Source organism: Desmodus rotundus, chromosome 12, assembly GCF_022682495.2.
Source record: "Desmodus rotundus isolate HL8 chromosome 12, HLdesRot8A.1, whole genome shotgun sequence".
NCBI classification, from domain to species: Eukaryota; Metazoa; Chordata; class Mammalia; order Chiroptera; family Phyllostomidae; genus Desmodus; species Desmodus rotundus.
The window spans coordinates 75,171,340-75,189,805 of NC_071398.1; the positions used below are offsets into that span (position 1 = coordinate 75,171,340).

At 48.1% G+C, this 18,466-nt stretch overlaps 2 protein-coding genes across 6 annotated transcripts in view; one reads left to right on the forward strand and one right to left on the reverse strand.

Moving 5' to 3' along the window:
* DCAF8 (DDB1 and CUL4 associated factor 8) overlaps positions 1-6,603 on the forward strand; it is a 35,289-nt gene extending 28,686 nt beyond the window's left edge. For all 3 annotated transcript variants that reach the window (XM_024574832.4, XM_024574813.4, XM_024574824.4), the window contains exons 11-14: positions 232-362; positions 4,207-4,326; positions 4,762-4,878; positions 5,650-6,603. In XM_024574832.4, coding sequence (XP_024430600.2) covers positions 232-362; positions 4,207-4,326; positions 4,762-4,878; positions 5,650-5,766 — 485 coding nt within the window. In that variant the 3' untranslated portion in view covers positions 5,767-6,603. The remainder of the gene's footprint in view (positions 1-231; positions 363-4,206; positions 4,327-4,761; positions 4,879-5,649) is intronic.
* On the reverse strand, positions 4,843-17,548 carry PEA15 (proliferation and apoptosis adaptor protein 15). Of its 3 annotated transcripts, XM_045182071.3 has the most exons (5): positions 17,413-17,535; positions 17,020-17,124; positions 11,377-11,550; positions 10,090-10,245; positions 7,944-9,940 (listed from the first exon to the last, which is right to left on the reverse strand). In XM_045182071.3, the coding sequence occupies exons 3-5, from the start codon at positions 11,546-11,548 to the stop codon at positions 9,876-9,878; spliced, it is 393 nt and encodes a 130-aa protein (XP_045038006.2). In that variant the 5' UTR covers positions 11,549-11,550; positions 17,020-17,124; positions 17,413-17,535; the 3' UTR covers positions 7,944-9,875. The 3 variants fall into 3 exon arrangements, with proteins under 3 accessions (XP_071076165.1, XP_045038006.2, XP_053771781.1); XM_071220064.1 differs by lacking the exons at positions 7,944-9,940; positions 17,020-17,124 and adding an exon at positions 4,843-4,927 and having other exon boundaries at positions 17,413-17,548; XM_053915806.1 differs by lacking the exon at positions 17,020-17,124 and having other exon boundaries at positions 17,413-17,548.
* Positions 17,549-18,466: the final 918 nt, after the last annotated feature.

The following is an 18,466-nucleotide window of genomic DNA, read 5'->3' on the forward strand; positions in this document are numbered from 1 at the left end:
CCAACTCCTCAGCCCTTAGAGCCCTTTGAGAGAATAGAAATAGTCATAGGCATTATTCTTGTTATGACTATTATACATGCATATTCCCTTGATTGTTTTTGTGAAAATGAAAGGAATTCTTTGGCTCTTAGCTGTTTTAGAGTTTGTGAATAACTAAATTCCCTATGAGGCAAATATATGCAGGCCTGCTGCCAACCGTCATGTGGTTTATTCTCTCATTTATCATTTCAGTAAAAGGCGTTAACTTCTATGGCCCCAAGAGTGAGTTTGTGGTGAGCGGTAGTGACTGTGGGCACATCTTCCTCTGGGAGAAATCATCCTGCCAGATCATTCAGTTCATGGAGGGGGACAAGGGAGGTGTGGTGAGTATGGTATGCTGGGCGGGCTGGCTCCCTGCTCTCTCTAGTCATTAAGGTAGGTTTTGGCAGGGCCTCTGAATTCTCACTGCAATAACATAATACCATGTCTTAGAGGGCTAGCAAGCTAAAAGGTAGTCTGAGAGTGCTGAGGTTTCGATGGGATATTTTCTTTTCTTTTTTCACCTTCTGCCACTTAAAGACATGGTTTATTGAAAAGAGAAATAGCTCTTAGGAAAGAACCTCTGGCCTGAGTGAGATATCTCCAGGCATGGACCTTTTCCAAAAGAAAAGCATTGGAGCTGAAAGGACACCATCCTACATAATGCCAAAGATGTCTCCATGTCTCATCTTTTACGAGTAGCTAAGTAGTGATCTTAACTAGATTCTGGATCAGTGGATATAGTTGGAAGGAACTTTTTTCAGATAATTGGGAAAATCAGGAAAAGTTCTGTATATTAGATAATGTAGCATTCAATTTATTTGATATGATGATAGCATTCTATTTATATCCTTGTACTTAGGAGATACATATTAAGTGTTTAAGAGTGAAGTATCATGTTTACATTCAAATGGGAACAAGCACATATGTCATAATGTGTATAAATACATAGGGAGAGCAAATATGGCAAAAAAAATTTTTTTCATTTTTTTTTTCCTTTTTCTCCCTCCCCCCAAATTGTTTTTCTTAAGAATGACTAAGTAGCTTGCTGTACAAACCATGATCACATCACAGTTTTCCTGTCCTTTGAATTCTCCAGACAACCTCCATAGAGATAGGGCACAAAGGAAGCATGAGGATTCTGAGTTGGGGAGTGAAGCATGGTGAGCTCTTAAGATGTACATAGCTAATCATATGTATATTTTTTTAAGATTCATACTCAACAAAGGAGTTGCATAATTTTTCTCTTTCTTTCTTTCTTTTTTTTTTTTTTTTTGAGAAACTATTTCTTTTCCATCAACCTTATTCCCATTCTGTTAAGAGTTTGTGAAAAAAAGCTTAAGACCACTCAGCGATTGTTCCTACCCATGCAGTGAGGGCTGCAGATCTTGTAAGGTGTTTGGACTACAGAACATGTGAGACAGTTGGGGAGACTACATTTTACTGATTACACAAGACAGTCTGATTAAGAGCCTCTAAGGAACGTCTGAGACAGCTTACTCTGTCTTCCTTTTCATCCTTTTAGGCTGTGGGGAGCTGTAAAGAGCCCAGCCATCTCTTGATGAGGTTTATCCAGAGAGTGGTATTAGAATTTAGAATGGTTTCTTGCAATTGGGATCTCATTACTTCTGTGTGTCTCATTCACTGGTGTGAGGCTATTTGAGATTTTCTTCTGGTTTCCTTAGAAGTTTTGGGACCTGGAACCAGTATAAATCCAGGTCTTCTATAGCCCTGTAAGTAGAGAGGAATCTAGAACTTTGAAGGTGTGTCTCACTATCACCTCCTTTATTTTCTACTCTTAAGTCCTTGTCTGTCATCTGCAGTGAACAAACCCAGAATAATGGTGTGTTAATGAGAATTCTATAATAGGCATGTAGTCAGAAGGAAGCCAAAAGGTACTAGTGAATCCTTTCTTGACCATAAACTATTGTGTTGAATTCTGTTCCTGAAAGATGCAGAGCTGCACTTCCCCGGCCTCCAGAATCACTATACAGGCCAGTTTGCTTTCAGCTCAGCCAATATTAGGGTTTGAGGATTAATCCTGGTACTCAGGTGGAGAGGGCAATTGCTTGGGTTTGGGTGGGCCCTAGGCCTGAGTTTTAGTCGTCATAAGAGTGAGGGCCTAGACCAAGAGGTATAGAGACTGTACCCTAAAGTGAGTTTGCTGGCTTCTTATTGCCTCTGTAAGCTGAATGATCCACGTGGTCCTCCCTTGGCTCCCTTTGTTTTGTCCTAACCTCCCAGCAGTGGGGTCACTGAGCACCAGCCTCAGTGCAGATTGATAGCAGCCCTGTATCATAAAGTAGAACATTAGGACCTGAAGGATCTTAAAAATTATCCTTGACATTTGCCTACGTCTCTTGACTTCATTTTTGGCTCAAACTGTAGTCCTTTCTTTGTTCCCATTCAGGGACTAGGGTGGGGGATGATGTCAAAGGACAATCCTGTTTCCAAAAAGCATTTTGCTGTTTCATCCCATTCCCTACACCTCCCAGCTTAGTCATCTAAGACCAGAGCTCTTTCTCTGCTCAGGCATTATTGACAGGAAAAGTCTTGGCATTTGGAGAGGTCTGTTGAAGTGACCAGTTACCCTGGCCCAGAAGCTCTCTGTCAGCTCCCTCAGCAGGCTCCAACCTAGGTACATATGTAATTTACTCCCTTGTTCCTTTGGCATTAGCTTTGTCCTTAGTATTAAGTTCCAAGGAATTTCTCCACTGTGCTTTTTTTAATTTACTCACTTGTTCAAGCAGAGGTAGGTCAGAGTAGAGGGCTAGGGACTTAGCAGGTCAGTGACTGAATTCAGGTTTGTATGTATAAGTTGTCACACATCTATTGGTAACATTCCTAGGCAATAGAGCTTCTACTTAGTGCCTTTTCATGTTCGAGATGCTGGAACCTCTTACACACTGCCTGAAGGAGCCCAAATATAAACTTTGTAGTGAGCTGATGATATGTGGAGTGAGAAAAGGAGAATGGAAATGGAGTTTCTACTTTACTGTCTTTTCTGAGCATTTATTTGTAAAATGGAAGACAAAGAAGATTGGAAATCTGTAGGTCAGTTTTATTTTCCATGCTGGCCACAACTTCCCCTTGGCTGCTCTGCAAGGTCAGGCGAGGCAGAGAAGGTTGGTCCAGAGAGAAGTGAGAGGGGCTTTTTGCCGGCAGTTGTTTCCTTGGATTGCAGGGCAGCCGCAAGGCTGAGTGAGGCAAGATGAGGCATGGCTACGACCACACCTTTTTCATTCTGGGTGTCTTTCCTATCTATTCCTCATCTGACTAAAAGTCTAAAGATGTTTTAGCAGCTAGATCTGGACCAGCACTTCCAGTGGGGATGGTAGCTACACTGCCCTGCCCTGTTAGGAAGGCTGAAGTTTCCAAGTCTGACAGCAGGGGGCATGGGGACCTTTAGACCTGAGGAATCTGCCTAAGGCAGAGGCCTGCCTGCCTGTCCTAGTTCATCTCTTCTCAGTGAATACACCCAGAGGGTTTCTGAGGATTGAGGCTGTGGGTGCCCAAGAAACTGCCCTGATAATACTCTGCCACCCTATACCTAAGCCTACTGTTGTTTCAGGGCAGATATCGGGATGCTGTCCCCTGAGACGTACAGGGTTCCCAAGCAGACATGAATGTGCCTCCACTACCCCACATCTCCTCACCTCAGCCTCTACCCACCCAGCCTGTGCCTTCCTCCAGTGCAAGTAAACAGTGCCAAGTGAATATGATTGTCCTCTGATCCTTCTTTGGAGCTCAGCAGCAGCTGCTGCTTCTCTTCATTTTTAAAAATATATTTGCTACTTAGTAACAGCACCTGAGATGGTTTTTTCCAGCCTTAGCCAAGTTGGTGCTATGGAATCTGTAGTGAATGAGGTCATCGGGACTTCGTTGCCTTTTCTGAAGCCAGCAGTAAGCTTGGCCAGTCACTTGCCCACCACCAGGGTTATGTCTGGGGATGAGGCCTCCCCACCTATACATAGGAAATGAGAAATGGGCCTGCTCTTATACCCAGTCTGTGTCCAGGGTTTCTTCCATCTCCACGGCTCTTTGGCTTAACCTCATAATGAGTGAGCCTGCCTTTTCAGTAGCTGCCTCAGCCCTGATTGAGGATAGTAGTTTGGCTTAAGGTGAGTAGTGGTTTTTAAACCCTATTCCCATATACCCCTGAGCCTGCTTCCCTTTCCTCTTGACCAGGTAAACTGTCTTGAGCCCCACCCTCATCTGCCTGTGCTGGCAACCAGTGGCCTAGACCATGATGTCAAGATCTGGGCACCCACAGCTGAAGCTTCCACAGAGCTTACAGGGTTAAAGGACGTAAGTAGCTAGCTGACTGCACATGTTGTTGTTTCTTCTTGCTACTTATCTACGTACTCTGAGGAGCTTTCATCGTCATAGGAAGGAATAACTTGCTACCCATTATTTCAAAGCTACTGTTCTAATACCCTCCCCTCCCACACACATTCCTGTTCCTGCCCCTCTAGGAACAGTCCCATTCCAGTGGGAAGCTTCGAAGTGCCTCTAGTTCATGCTAGATTGGGGATAGGGGACATTTTTAGGAAGAATCATTCTATTTAAAGCTTCCCACCTTCTTAATGGATGGACCTGGGGCATCCTAATCTAACTTAGCTCCACTTCAGCTTAACAGTTCGTAAAGGAAGTCTTTATTGGGATAGAACACAATCTTCTGATCAGGTCCAGGGTCCCTATTCATGATGTACTCCGCATGTCCCCAACCCTTCTTGGTTCCAGGTGATTAAGAAGAATAAGCGAGAGCGGGATGAAGATAGTTTGCACCACACTGACCTGTTTGATAGCCACATGCTCTGGTTCCTCATGCATCACCTGAGACAGAGACGCCATCACCGGGTAAGCTGGAGTGGGAAGTGAGCTCCCAAGTTCCATGCACACTTCCTCACTGCATTAAAGAGGAATCAGGTGGTCTTGGTTGGGTTTCCTAGTCATTGTCCCCCATTCCCATCAGAGCCCTGAGGTAGCCTTGGAAGAACCACCGGCAGAGATGGGTGGTATCTGCTTTTTGTTCTCCATCGCCACACATGCACAGTGCTGTCTTCATAAAGGCAAGGTCACAAGGAGGGAAAGGAGTTAAGAAGGAATAAGTCTGAGGGTAACCATGGCATTTGGTTTACTGCCTATTTTTATAAATTAAGTTTTGTTGGAACACAGCCACACCCATTCATTTATTTATTGTCTGTGGCTGCTTTCACACTACAACAGCAGAATTGCATAGTTATGACAGATACATGGCCCGTGAGTCTAAAATACAGGGTCCAGCAGAAGTAATACCACTGAGTGTGCTTGGTAGGATACATGAATATCTCACATGAGATGGACTGCAATTTGAACATTTCACCTAAAATGTCATATGGTGTGCTTTAGTGTGATACTATGTTACAGAGTTATATAGTTATATGATTATGATTTTGTAGTAAAAGATTTGGTATAGATTACCAGCTCATAAAAAAGGTGCGTTATTTGTGCCAGACCCTGTATCTATTCTCTTCCTTTAAGAAAAATTCCACTGACCCCTGGCCTAGAGCATCTGAATTACATAATAGCTAAGACCGAACGGGTTTGTCGTTCCAGGGCAGTTACTAACAAGCATTTCCCATTCTACAGCGCTGGCGAGATCCTGGGGTCGGGGCCACAGATGCAGACTCTGATGAGTTTCCCAGCTCCTCAGACACTTCGGACGAGGAGGAGGGCCCGGACCGGGTGCAGTGCATGCCATCCTGAGGCCTTGTACCCAGGAGGGGCAGGCTGGGGCTGCCAACCTGATTCTGCCTGGGAGCCCTTTCCTGTCCTAGGCCCTTACATTCAGCAGAAATGCACTTTGGACTTTTTGCTTTAGATAAAAGAAAGATATCCCAGGAGAAGTACAAACCAGAGAAGAGTGAACCTACCGAGAGTACCTAGGAATGGGGTTGAGCCCTGGAATTGGGTTCCATGGAAAGGTGCATAGGACTCAGCAGAAATGGCCTCTCCCCAAAGCCTGTTGATCGGGGAGAGGGAGCCTGTTTTGTTAACTGGTTTGGGATAGGGATTGGGGTTTCCTTTTCTTTAATCTTCCTTGTTTCTTGGTTGGGGGGTTGGGGATATAACTGGCTGTTCAGTACCAAGGAGCCAGAGTAGTGGTGGTAGTAGACGTGCCACTTTCTCTTTGGTTTAGGTTTTTGACCTTTTTCCCCCCTTTATTTTAAAAAAAAAAATCTATGACAGTTATGTTATCCCCACCCCACCCCAGGATCCTGTTTTTCTGGGAAGTCCTTAGAGCCCCTAACTATCCCACACTTCACTTTCCTTTCCACCCATTCATACTCCGTACTTATCACAGTGTCTTGCACTTGATTATGTATCCTTACTGTCTTCTCTTCATCCCATCACCCCCTAAATAGGTCTGGTGAGGGAGGTTGGTGGGAGGTGGGAGGAGGGGCAGAAGTGGAGGAAGAATAGGAAGGGTGTTATCTCTTCTGTTACTTTAAAAAGTTTGGTGGCAGCAATCTCCCTGTCCCTATCACTGTTAGAGGCCTAATTTTATACCTATAAATATATTAAAAAAGCAAGTCAAACTTGGATGTATCATGTTAAAATTATTGTTAAAGTTTAAATACCTACATACATATTCTCTATGACTGCAATAAAGGGGCTTCCGGGAGAGAGTGACGGAGAGTGATGTAAAGGTGATACCAGGAATCAGCCTACCCTCAATGTATATAGCCATGGGAGATTGGTACTTACTTACTACCCCTTGGATTGTAAAGAGGCCCATGAATGGAAGGATACTCAATTTTCCCCTTCCCTGCCCTCTCATCATGATTTCGGGGTTGGGGAAACAAATTGCTATCAGTTCTTTGCCTCAGATCTCCTACCTCTCTTTAAGTCTTGTGGGGGTTCCCAAGATGGCTCTTCTCACCGAAGACTGGCCCATCCTTAAAACTTGACTGAACTTTGACTTCAGGAATGGTCCTGCCACTGCAGACTGACTGTCCTAGTACTGTGTATGACAGAAGACTTAGCTTTAGCTGCATTTTTTTTTTTTGAGTTGCCTTAATTTTTTATACCATCCAACCCCACAACAACTATCTTCCAAATGGAAGAATATATATAGGAAAAGACCTCCTGGGTTTGACTTTATTCTTTATCCACATCTTGTGATTGAGGGACAAGTCATTAATCTAAGGATTAATTAAGATGGATGGATCTTGGATACCTGTCTTAATCACTGGTCACTGAATATGGACGTCCCAGTTGAATTCTTACCCTTAAGTGGTTTTGCTGCTATTTCTTTGCACCCCCAACCAGGAATTCTGTATCCTGAGACAGTCATATTCACTAAACAGGCTAGAAAGGAAGAGAAGAGTGAAAGGATGGAATTCCCAGACACTCCTTCCTCTTGCCCCTTTTGCTAGCAGTTCATACCAGATGTTAGCCACTGCACTTCCTTCCTGAGTTAGGGAATGTGTGGTGACTGAGTGATGTGTATTCCTGTTGCAAATGGGGTGGGGAATGGAGTGGGCTAAAAACCATGCACTCTGGAATTTGTTGTATATTTTCACTTAGTGAAGCTTCCCGCCCCCTAACCCCCCACTGCTGCTCTGTGTGATATGTGGGCCATTTATTTCTGATGGGCTATTTTTGCTCCTTCTAGTGTAGGTGCCTGGCCCTGCCCTTATTGCAGTATTGGGAAGTCCAGTCTGGGATGTCTGTATATCCAGTGCTTGGGCTCCAACTGGAGACTGTTTTAAGTGGAATAGGCCTTATAGCTCAGTGATACGTAGGAGATGGGGTAGGAGATAGATCTTTCAAGAGTGTTTTCTTGGCCTCTGTTCCAGGCTGCAGTGACAGATTGCCCCACTCCCTTCCCAGTCATTCCAAGTCTTCAAAATCCTGATTATATAAATTCTAGAATCAGATACAGTTATAGTCAGTCACCTTTATTCCAGGGTTAGAACAAGGCCGTGCACACTACACACAGAGGAGCACAGGACGGAACAGTCTCACAGCAGTACAGGGGGTGGGAGGGCAGATTAGTCTTTTTAGGTTATTTTGCCTTACAGAGAAATTATATTAGACTGCTGGAAATGACCATGTCTTCCTTCTCCCCATCTTATCCTTTCCTCTCTTCACAGAAAGTCTTCTTACTCATTCTCATTCATATTCATTCTCTCGCTCTCTTGCTCTCATGTAACTACCTTGCTGGAAAGACAATTCATGCTCATTTACCCCTCCCAATTCTACAATTATCCCTCTAGAGGGAGAAGCCAGACAAGGCTGGGGGAACTTGGGAAGGTCCTTTAAGGCAAAACTGTGGAGTACTCGAGGTGTATGTGTTAAGGCAGGTGTCCGCAGCAGTAGCCAGAGGGGACAGGCAGGCTGGGCTGGGCTAGGAGTAGAAGGTACTCTCCAACCAGTCTGGCTTCCTCCCTCTTCCAACAGCCAGCCCTCCCCTCCCATTAAGAGTTTTGTTACCACATCCAAAAAGCTCCTAACTTAAACTCTCTCTAAATAGTTTATTGAGATTACATGTGAATTTAAAGTTAAAAAAAGTTTTGTTTTGACTATGTAGCTATTTGACTCTGCAACTCCCTTCATTTGGCATTTCCCTCCCACCCCCACTCTGGCCTAGACAATAAGTTAATGCTAGACACCACAAAAAAGGGCAGACATGGCAGTGTGGGTTTAATATACATATATGTAGAATATATGTACACACAGTTAGCACGGTCGGGGGGTCACCTTGGGACAGGCAGGAGGCTGGGGGCACTGTATTGTAGTGATTTGGCTAGGAGACATTCACAAGCCCATGGTGCGGGGATATTGAGGGGGAGGGGTTACCAAGTCCCTTCCTGGATTGAATTTGGTATCAGTGCAAAGAAAAACACTGTAATTAACTTCTTCCCTTCTTTTTAGGTTTGGGGTATTCTAGACCAGGTAAAGAGGGAAAGTTTTCTACAATAACCATTCTGGGACCTTGTAGGCAGGGGCGGAATTGGAGTTAAAACTTAACGATCTCATTCCCCAACCTCCCAAGGTTCGGGGTCAGTATGTGCAACAGTCTGAGTAGGAATGGAGTGGAAGAGGCCCCTCTCTCTGCCCTTTAGCCCCATTTCAGGCTCAGTGGGGCATTTTCCCAGCACAGTCTCTCTAGAGCAGAGGTGGGGACGGGTATCTAATGCTGAGTGTTGTGTTGCGGTAGAGCTTTGGGGCCAGAAAAGGATCCAGTGGTCCTCTTGTCATTAGATCCCTGGCTCATACCCATCCTGGTCCCATAAGAGAAGAGCAAAAAGGGATCTGCTGGTGCCTAGATCCTTCAACCTGAGGAATAGCTGGAAACGACTCTGTAGCCTGTCCAGCATCAGGAACTAACACTAAACTCTGGCTTTTCTTTGCCCTTCCCAGTTGGGGGATGGGCAGCCCCTTCACCTTCCTTCCCACTGCTTTTTATTAGATCCTCGTCTTGCCCCCACCTCTGCTTCTCTGTGCAGGGAAATGCAAGTCCTTTCTACTCTCATACTTGACAGATGTGGGGGAAGAGTGGAGGAAGGGGATGTAGAAGGAATGTGCCCATTTCTATATTCATAGTTTCCCTAGAGTGGGAAAACAGCGCCCCCCACCCCAGCCTCTGACCCCCAGCCCCTCATAAGGAAGAGGAGCTAGATGAGCTAGACATGTAGACAGACAGCCAGAGCGTGCGCACACGCACACACGCGCACAGTAAGGGGGTTAGGACCAGGTTAGTAAGTGGGTAGATTGTGGGGGGGGGTGCCCTTTGCCCCCTCCCCTGGAGGCTGGGGGAAGGGAGTGGTCCTATGAAGGTCCAGCCTTCCTCCTCTTCCTCCCCTTGCTCAGGCTTTCTTGGGTGGAGGAGCCAATTTGATGATCTCTTCCTCAGAGGGCTGCCGGATAATATCTGGGGGCAAAAAGGGACATGTCCAGGGACAGAAGTTGTGGGAAACATTAGGCCCATTGAGCATCAGCCTTTGTGCTCCCAAAATCCAAGCACTCCAAGAATCATTCATAGGAGGGGCAGAAGTGCACAGTAAAGGCATGGCTTCTTACCTTTGTACTTCTTGGCACTGGGGATACGGGTTAGCTTGGTGTCCAGCTCATCCTCCTCAGAGATCTTGAGAACACGTGTTCTATAGTCAACCACCATAGTGAGTAGGTCAGGACGGCGAGAGATCTCAAAGATATGCTCAATGTAGGAGAGGTTGTCTGGAATGGGGCAGGAAACAGGGTCAGAGCTAAGCCTTAGAGGTCAGCTCCCCCTATTCTACCAGACCAAGCTTCTGGAATCAAGGCTCCATTGCTCACATTAGGTATTGGAGGAGACAATAGAAGAGCTACTAAGCCAAGGCAAGAAAGCTAAGGCACCAAAGAGCAGTACAGATGACTTCCTAAGAAGGGCAGATGGTTGATCAGCGAAGTTTCTAGATTATGAATTAGAATGAAGGATTTAAGTTAAATACCACATCTGACTTTGGGGGAAGGCAGAATAGAAAAATTAATGGGCCTTCCAAGTACTGCCACATGCACCCTGTCCCTCTTCTACTTTTCTTCAAACTAAGCTTCAGAAAAAATTTCCTGATAGCACAGGTGGCACTGGAGGGGTGGATCTCTAGACAACCCAGGACAGCTCTGGGCCTAGTGAGAAAAGCAACTATGAATGAGAGAAGGCACAGCCATGACCAGAGGATGATTTCATGACTTGGCCAGTTCCAGAAGATTGTAGGCACCATTAGACTTTTCCCTTGCTCCTATCCTCTGACTACTACGGTAGTCTAACTGTAACATCCTCAGCCTCCCTCCCAGCTATCCAAGCTCTAAGCTCTCCTCAGATTCAGGTCACTCACCTCACCTATCAAATACCCTAACACCCAAGACAGCATAGCTTTAACTTACCTTTTCAGCCACTTCTAAACATATGTACCAATACAGGTTATGCAAAGAAGTACCTCTTGGTTTTTCAAGATCCTGCCTTTGAAATCCCATTTGCCTTTCAAGGTCATCTTTATATACCAATTCCTCTGTAAAGCCCCTCCCAGAGAAGTCTCCAAAAGTGGATAAAATCTTAGAAGCTGTGTTTTTAGTTTTATGGCTTTCAACTTCTATGTTAATGTTCCATTGTATATGATAATAGCACTATTATATTTGAATGTTTTTTACTGACAAGGGACATACGAATGTAAAGACCATGGCCCTAGCTGTTAGAGCATCTCAATCTCACCCTGCCTTGTCAGAGAGGAGTGCATGGTTGTGTATAGGAGCCTGAAGCTCATTTCTACTTGCTGAATGAACTGAGCCCCAGGAAGGCTGCTGGCAAGATGCCTGTGTCCCCTCCCCCACCTTTGTCCAGCTTGTTGTGGCTCTCCAAGAAGCTAAACCAGGCACTGCCTGTTGTGATCTCTTCGCTCTTCTCACTGGGGATGTCCTCCTTGCAGGCTGATTTGAGCTGCTCCAGATCTTCAAGGGTGATGTTGTTGGTCAGGTCCTGGAGGAGGGTCCCGTACTCAGCCATGACTGGGGTTGAGATGAACAAAGGAAGAGGTGGCTGAGCTTGAAGTGTGGAATCTGATTCACTCACTGGCACTTCCCACTCCCTCTTCTACCCTACCAGGCAAGTGCCTAGAACACAGAGGTTGGGGAGGGCCAGAGCTGGAAGGAGAAAAAACAGAAACCAGGAGGGAGCAGACAGGAAGATATTTGGAAGCTGGAGTGACAAGTTACACACCTTCCCCCAACCATCTTTTTTTCTTCCTTTTACCCCTCTATCAGTAACCCTGGCAACAGCTCCCCAGACTGAGGAGGCGGTTACCATAGCAACCTGCTCCTGAGTTTCTCACCAGCTGCCTCCAAGTCCCCCCTCCTCCACCTCGACAGAATCACCCCACCTACCTGCAACAACCCCCATCAAAAACACAAAACAACCTCCAAAACAATGACCACAGGCAGGGATGAACTTACTGTGGCAGTGAGAAGCTAAAAAAGAAGGGTCTGGATGTGGTGGGCTGAATCTTGTGTTCTACCTTCCATTTTTCCCTAGAAGCAGAGGGGTCCCTCACTCAACTCCCCACCATCCCACACACAACTCATTCCGGATGGATGCCTAGTTGCTTGGTCTAACGGTCTCCTGGCCACTCTGCTCAGCCCTGTATTCAGTCATTAGGGTTCAGGATGTGGGGGTGGGGAGGGAGAGAGCAATGGGCCCACCCCCACCTTTGTTGGAGCCCATTTTCTCCCTTGATTGCTGCTGGTCCTCCATACAGCCTTCTCCTAGCCTTTGTGCTGTGTGTTTGGCCCCAGAGCCCAAGAATACCAAGCGGATGGCTCTGGACCCCTGCCCAGTTCCCAGGCTGGCTGGGTGGCAGGGGGAAGGGGTTTATTTAGATGCAATGTTGGAAGAGTGTGGCAGGAAGGGGGCTGCCACCTCTGCTTGCATCAACATCTGGCTGGTACTACCTTCAGGAAGACCCCAAAGGGGACTGGGCAAGGCTAGATCTCACCTAAGCATTTACCCCACCCTTTTCATGAAGATCCGTAGGTAAAAGATACACAGCATTCAAGGCTGTCCATCCACTCACTAAGATGGGAACTGTGACTAAGACAGAAAGAAGGTCAGACCTTAGAATGAACTTTCTGGATTTGATAAAATGTGAAACTCTAGTGAGTTTATAAAGGGGACTTCCCCCCCCCCATGATTATATATTTTATAATCAGAAAAGTAAAGCATTTTTAAAAGTAAATTATGCCATAAACACTCTGTGACTAGTCCAAGGAGTGGGACAAGGAGCTAAATAACCTTGTACTTGACTGAAACTATCCACAAATCATACCAACAACGGACTGGGAATGTGGCGATGGAAGGGGGCTGATTGACAACCCTATTTTCCTTATTGCTGGCCTATATGCAGGAAGACTGGGGCAGAAAGGCATGGCATAGTAAGAGGCATGGAACCAGAAGTCCCCATACCCAGCCCCTTCTTGCACCAGAACAAACAAGCCTCCCTTGGTGGCAGGCAGTGTGACACAAATACACAATGAGCCAGGCAGCAGGGCCAGCATGACCCCCACAAGAAACAGGCACTTGCAGGCACGCTCACTTACACTATCGGGTGCAACCAGACAGAAGGACCCAGCAATGGCCCTGCCGGGCTGGGTCAGGAACAATGCTCTCTGACTGTCAGCACCAGGAACCATCTCTGCCTTGAAATCTAGGTCACAGCAGTAGGCTCTGGAGCCCAGCTGCCCCCTCCACTGATAATCTGAGGGCAGAAAAGGGGGTTGAGAGCAAAGGGGATGGCAGAGAGGAGGTCCAGAGATGAAAACCAGTAACAGAGGCAGGTGTGTGAGAACTGAAAAGGGAGGGGCAGCAAGGGAAGAGGAAGGATGCCCCCAAGATCTGTCCTAGTGGAGAAGACACAGGGACCAAGTCCTCAGCTGGAAAATGGGACAGAATTTGGGGTCATCCTGCCCTGCTTTCACATGGAAGAAGAATTTGTAAATAGATCTGGTGGGAGGAGAGAGAGAGAGTGTGTGAGTGTGTGTGTGTGTGTGTGTATGAATCTCCTGGGAGGAGTTAAGATTTAGGGCTCTGAATCTAAAACAGATTTACAGGGGAGGTGGGATTAATGTGTGTGATACTCACCCACATCAGCTGGGGTAGGTGGTGGATAGGAGTTTTCTAAGAGTGAAACAGATACAAGGGGAAATGGGGTGGGCATGTTAGAGTGACAGGGGAAAGTGTGTGTGTGCCAGGGTTCCACTGTGGATGCTCACTCCAGGTATGGGCACAGGCATGGGAGGAGGCAGTGGCCAGTGAAGTGTGTGTATGGATGTGTCTGAACTAGCTGGGAGTATATGTAAGAAGGCAGGTAAGCACAGACACATCCGGAGTAAAGAGGAAGGGTGAGGGTATCCTACAGAATGGAGGAAGAGAGCTGGGTTTGGGAGAGGGAATGAGAACAGGCTCAAATGAGGAATCCTGGGGGAGGGGAACAGGGAGCAGAGTCCAGGAGGAAAAGGCTGCTGCCTCAGCTTAGTGGTTACCATGACAACCTCTGTTCTGCATGCCCCCACCTCAGTCATCAGGACAATGATACCATTTGATGGGAGGGTGTGTGGGGAGTTGTAAGACCCAACAAACACAAAGCAGGAGTAAGGCCCCTTGAGAGCAAGGAAAGGCAGACAGGTTGCCTCCTTCCCTGGAGAGATCCTATTTGAGACAAGAGCAGGATCTTTTGGGGGAAAATCTGGGGGTGCAAGGAGGTGGAATCTCCTTACATGGCTCTCAGGTCTCACTGATCATTATCCCTGGGGGCATGGGCAACAGAGGTCAGGGATGGGGTTTGGGGGCGGGCAGTGTCTGGCCAAGTTCTGGTCTTGGCAGAAGTTTGGATTTTTCACCCTCCATGTCACTTTCTTCACCAAAATTTAGAATCCTTAAGGGGCCTGTGGCAAAGTCTCCTGCCCTTCTAGCTCTGAAGAGTCCTCCAGATCTCTGGAGAGTGCAGAGGCTGCCCAGGGAATACCAGGCAGTGTGGGTGAGGCCATTCTTGGGACAGGATACCAGGGCAGGAACCGGGAACAGGAGCAGAGGCTGCCAGGAAGTCAGCCCCTTCCCTCCCAGATCATTCTGTGCTCTGCTCATGGCTTCCTCACACCTTCCTTCCTTCCTCTCCTTCCAAGCCGCCCCCAGTCAAAGATCTGACCAACTTTAGGATGCTGAAGTGGGGAGGGGGATGGCAGGTAAGAATCACTATATACTGAACTTTAAAGGAAGGAGTTGGGAGCAAGACAAGTAGGTACTCCATGGGCACTGGGGGAGAAGAAGCAGGCCTGGGAACAGTTTGAGAAGCCTAGCAAAATGGATAACCACCTGTGGAGGAGGTGGCAGCACCAAAAGAATTTCTGTGCATTCTGACATTAATTCATGATTATTCCCTCACCCTAGGATTTACTTGCAAATCCTCAATAAATTTAAGAAGAAAGACTAAGGATTAGGAGCTGCTGCCCTCCCTTCCGCACTCACATCTGCAGCAGCTGTCTAAGTCTGAGGGGAGGGGCCATCCCACATAGATGCAAGGACCTGGAGATCACTGAAGTGGGCAGAAGGGGGCTTGTAGGCACTTAAGTCGGTCAGTCTTATGTGGGGAAGGAGAAGGGAGGAAGGTTTGTTATCAAGGAGAAGCAGGAGTAGAGAGATTGCAGGGTTACTATTTTAGATTTTATCTGGCCCTCAAATTCAAGTATTCCTGTAGTTCATCCCTAAGTATTCCATTAATATCATATTCAAGTGACTTTTTCCTTCTATTCAGCTTTTGTGTGTGTTTGTTGGGCAGGGATGTATCTTTATTACTGTTATGAAGAAGAATACAACACCTGGGTCTGTGGATGTTCAGTTCAGTCCAAGAAGCAAAATGGGTCACCCTTGGGCACAGGCCCAGTGTGAAGCCCTTGGCCCTTAGTCTAAGAGAAGAAAGACCAGACAGAGATGAGGGTACCAGAAAATATTTGGCATTGGACCAGGCAGGGCAGAGGAGGGCCACCTGATAGTGGGGCCTGTGCCAAACTCCCCTCATCTGGTTGTGTCTCTTACTGTCTCTGTTTTGTCTCTTCCTTATCCATTTCCTCTCTCCCTGGTCTCTCAGCCTCTTCTTCCTTCCCTCTCAGTGGGCTTTCATTCTATCCCATTTGGCAGTAGGCATAAACACTTAGGACTCCTGGGTTCTGTGACTCAGTGTCCCGAACTAAATACTCAGAGCTACAATTCTATTAGGAAGGAGTAGCTTCCCTGCTGTGAAGAGACAGAGTACATCTGGTGCAGAGGAGCCTGGATTGGTTGGCTGCATACAGGTTGGTGATGTCCCCTGTGGCACTGTGCATGAGGATCTGTGTGAGAGAGTGAGAGGCTGGCATGGCAGGGCATGACTGTGGCTTTCTTCTTCATGCATGACAATACATGCACACACAATGGGCACAGGTGTCAGGGAAATGAGGAAGTAGGCAACCAGAGCATTCAGCAGCCTAGGGCATCTCTGGCTATTTCCCCAACACAGTGTTTAACCACAAAGGGAAAAGCAAGTAAACCTAATCGCTCTGACAGCCTGGGGGACAGACGGGCAGTAGAGAAACAAAACACACAGATTCAGCATGTTTCCCCTAACTCCCTGTGGTCTCACATCTCACCACCATCCTGCTTTCCTCCTCTCCAATTTCTGAGCCTCTGTAGTCCATTCTCCAGCACTCATCCCACTCTTCTGACCATCTCTGTCTCTCACTTCCTCCTCCCAGTGCGCTGACTCTCTCTGTCCCTCTCACACACATTCCCCTCATTCTCTCTTTCTGACTTGGGCTCCATCCTTTGGCTGACTCATACTCATTCTTTTTCTCCCTCGCCCTTGCTTCCACCCCCTCCTCCATCCCTTGGCCACTCTGGTGCCCAGAAACCAGCCACTGTCAGCACCCTAAGCTCTAACTGGAACCAGCAGGAGTAGCCACCAGTAGCCTCTACTCTCCCTACTCACCCAGTTTCAGAGTTCCAGGCTCACTCACCCTCAAGTTCCTGTCTCCCTGTCCTGGAGTAAGACCAGGATTTTTTCCCATCTTTTCCCACTGTTGTAAAGAGGGGCAATCTGAAGCCCAGGGCTGGGGGAAGATGCCCAGAAAAACAGAGTGGACTTGGGGACAGTGTCCCCACTCAGCTGTCCTGTTAGACTGCCGTTCTTCCAGGGGACTTGAAAGTGGGAGGTAGTAGGGTGAGGTGGGGGTTGGATGGGCAGTACAGAGACGTTTGTGATCTGCTGTGTACGAGATGTGTGTAGGAGTCACATGGGTGTGTGTCACCGTGTGTGCTGGCGTGTCTCTTGTAGGCGTGTGTCCCTGTCAGTTTTGACACGTATTATATGAAATTAATTAGGGGTTTTACGTTAGCTACTTCACTCCTCTACACCCCCAGATCCTTCCCTCCGGACAAGCTGTCGCCAATCCCACCTCTTCCACAGGCACAGAAGACCAGGTGGGATCGCGAGGTACCGGCAGGGCTGCCAGGAGACTGAGGCGGGCTGGGCCGGGAGGCTGGCCGCCCCCGAGGCGAGTCTGCAGCCAAAAAAGGGGAGGGGATGGCAGCTGAGACGACTGGGCGGGAAGCAGGCCTGTCCGAATACCGAGCTGCTAGCCCTCAGGAACTGCGTGGCTGGTCAGAGCCGCAGAGCAGCTGGCAGACTCGAGCCACCCCGCTGGTGACGGAGCCTGGGGGCCTGACCCAGCGGACCCGCCCGGGGCCCCATGCACCCAGCCTGTCCGGGCATCCGGATCCACGGCCCCCCAAGCCCAAACCCCAAATCGGCCCCCTTCACACGACACGTCAGCTCTGCGCCCTCTCACCTCTTTGGGGCTGAGTGCGCAGGGCGCGGGCACTCCGGTGTCCCCGGTTCCTGAGCAGCGTCCGGAGCCTCCTCCTCGGCTCCCGCCGCGCCGCTTCCGCCCGCGGAGCCGGAGCCGGAGCCCAGCACCGCCTCGCCCCACCCGGCTGACCGTGACGTCAGAGCCGGGGAGGAGCGGGGAGCGGTGTGGGGATCAAGGGGCTGGGGATCTGGAAGACTCTTGGAAGAGACTCTACGTCCTCTCCTAAACCTCAACACCCAATTCCCAGATTTAATTCCTTCCCTCCGGGACACCCTATTCCCCCTGCTGACTTGCGATGAGTACAATGGCTGGGACCCTGGGAGGCACAGAATAAAATTGATGGGTTTGGAAGGCCTTTGGCCTCTAGGTTCTCTTAGCTGCCTGACTTTGGAAAGACCTGTACCCCTACCTTATTATCGGTCATAGGTAATGACCGCTCAGACTATCCACGTTGCAGGGTAACGGTGGAGGTAGGGGTGGGGACCAGAGCAATACTGGGGCCTCCTTCGCTGGACCTGGAGCCACAAATCTTTGTCTAAGATGAAGTCAGCCAGCCCCTTTGTGTTTTGGGTATGTATGTATGTATGTATGTATGTACGTACGTATGTATTTTACCTTTCCCAAATATACCACTCTACTGCCAACTCCCCATCATGATGTCATTTTATTTTCCAGGGAGAAAAAGAGCAGCAGTGAGCTCAGCATGCAAATATAGACAACTTGCAAAGCCACACTTAGCTCTGTCTCCCAGCTCTGTCCCTCTGCCTGGGCTCTGGGTGGCAGCTCTCACTTCCCTTCCACCCCAGGGACTTTCCTCCCACAGATTCTCAGCCAGACTGAGAAGGAAGGAAGAAGTGGGGAAGCATCTGTTTTCACCCCAATCTCCACCCTAAAGGGCCTGGCTTCAACTCTGGCAGAATCTGGCCCAGGGAAGAGGTCTGAGCCCTGTCAGTGTCTGGACCACCTCTGAGACTGGCTCTCCCCCACCCCAGTTTCAGCCTGGTAGAGAGCCCTCAGGAAGCCACAAGTGGGT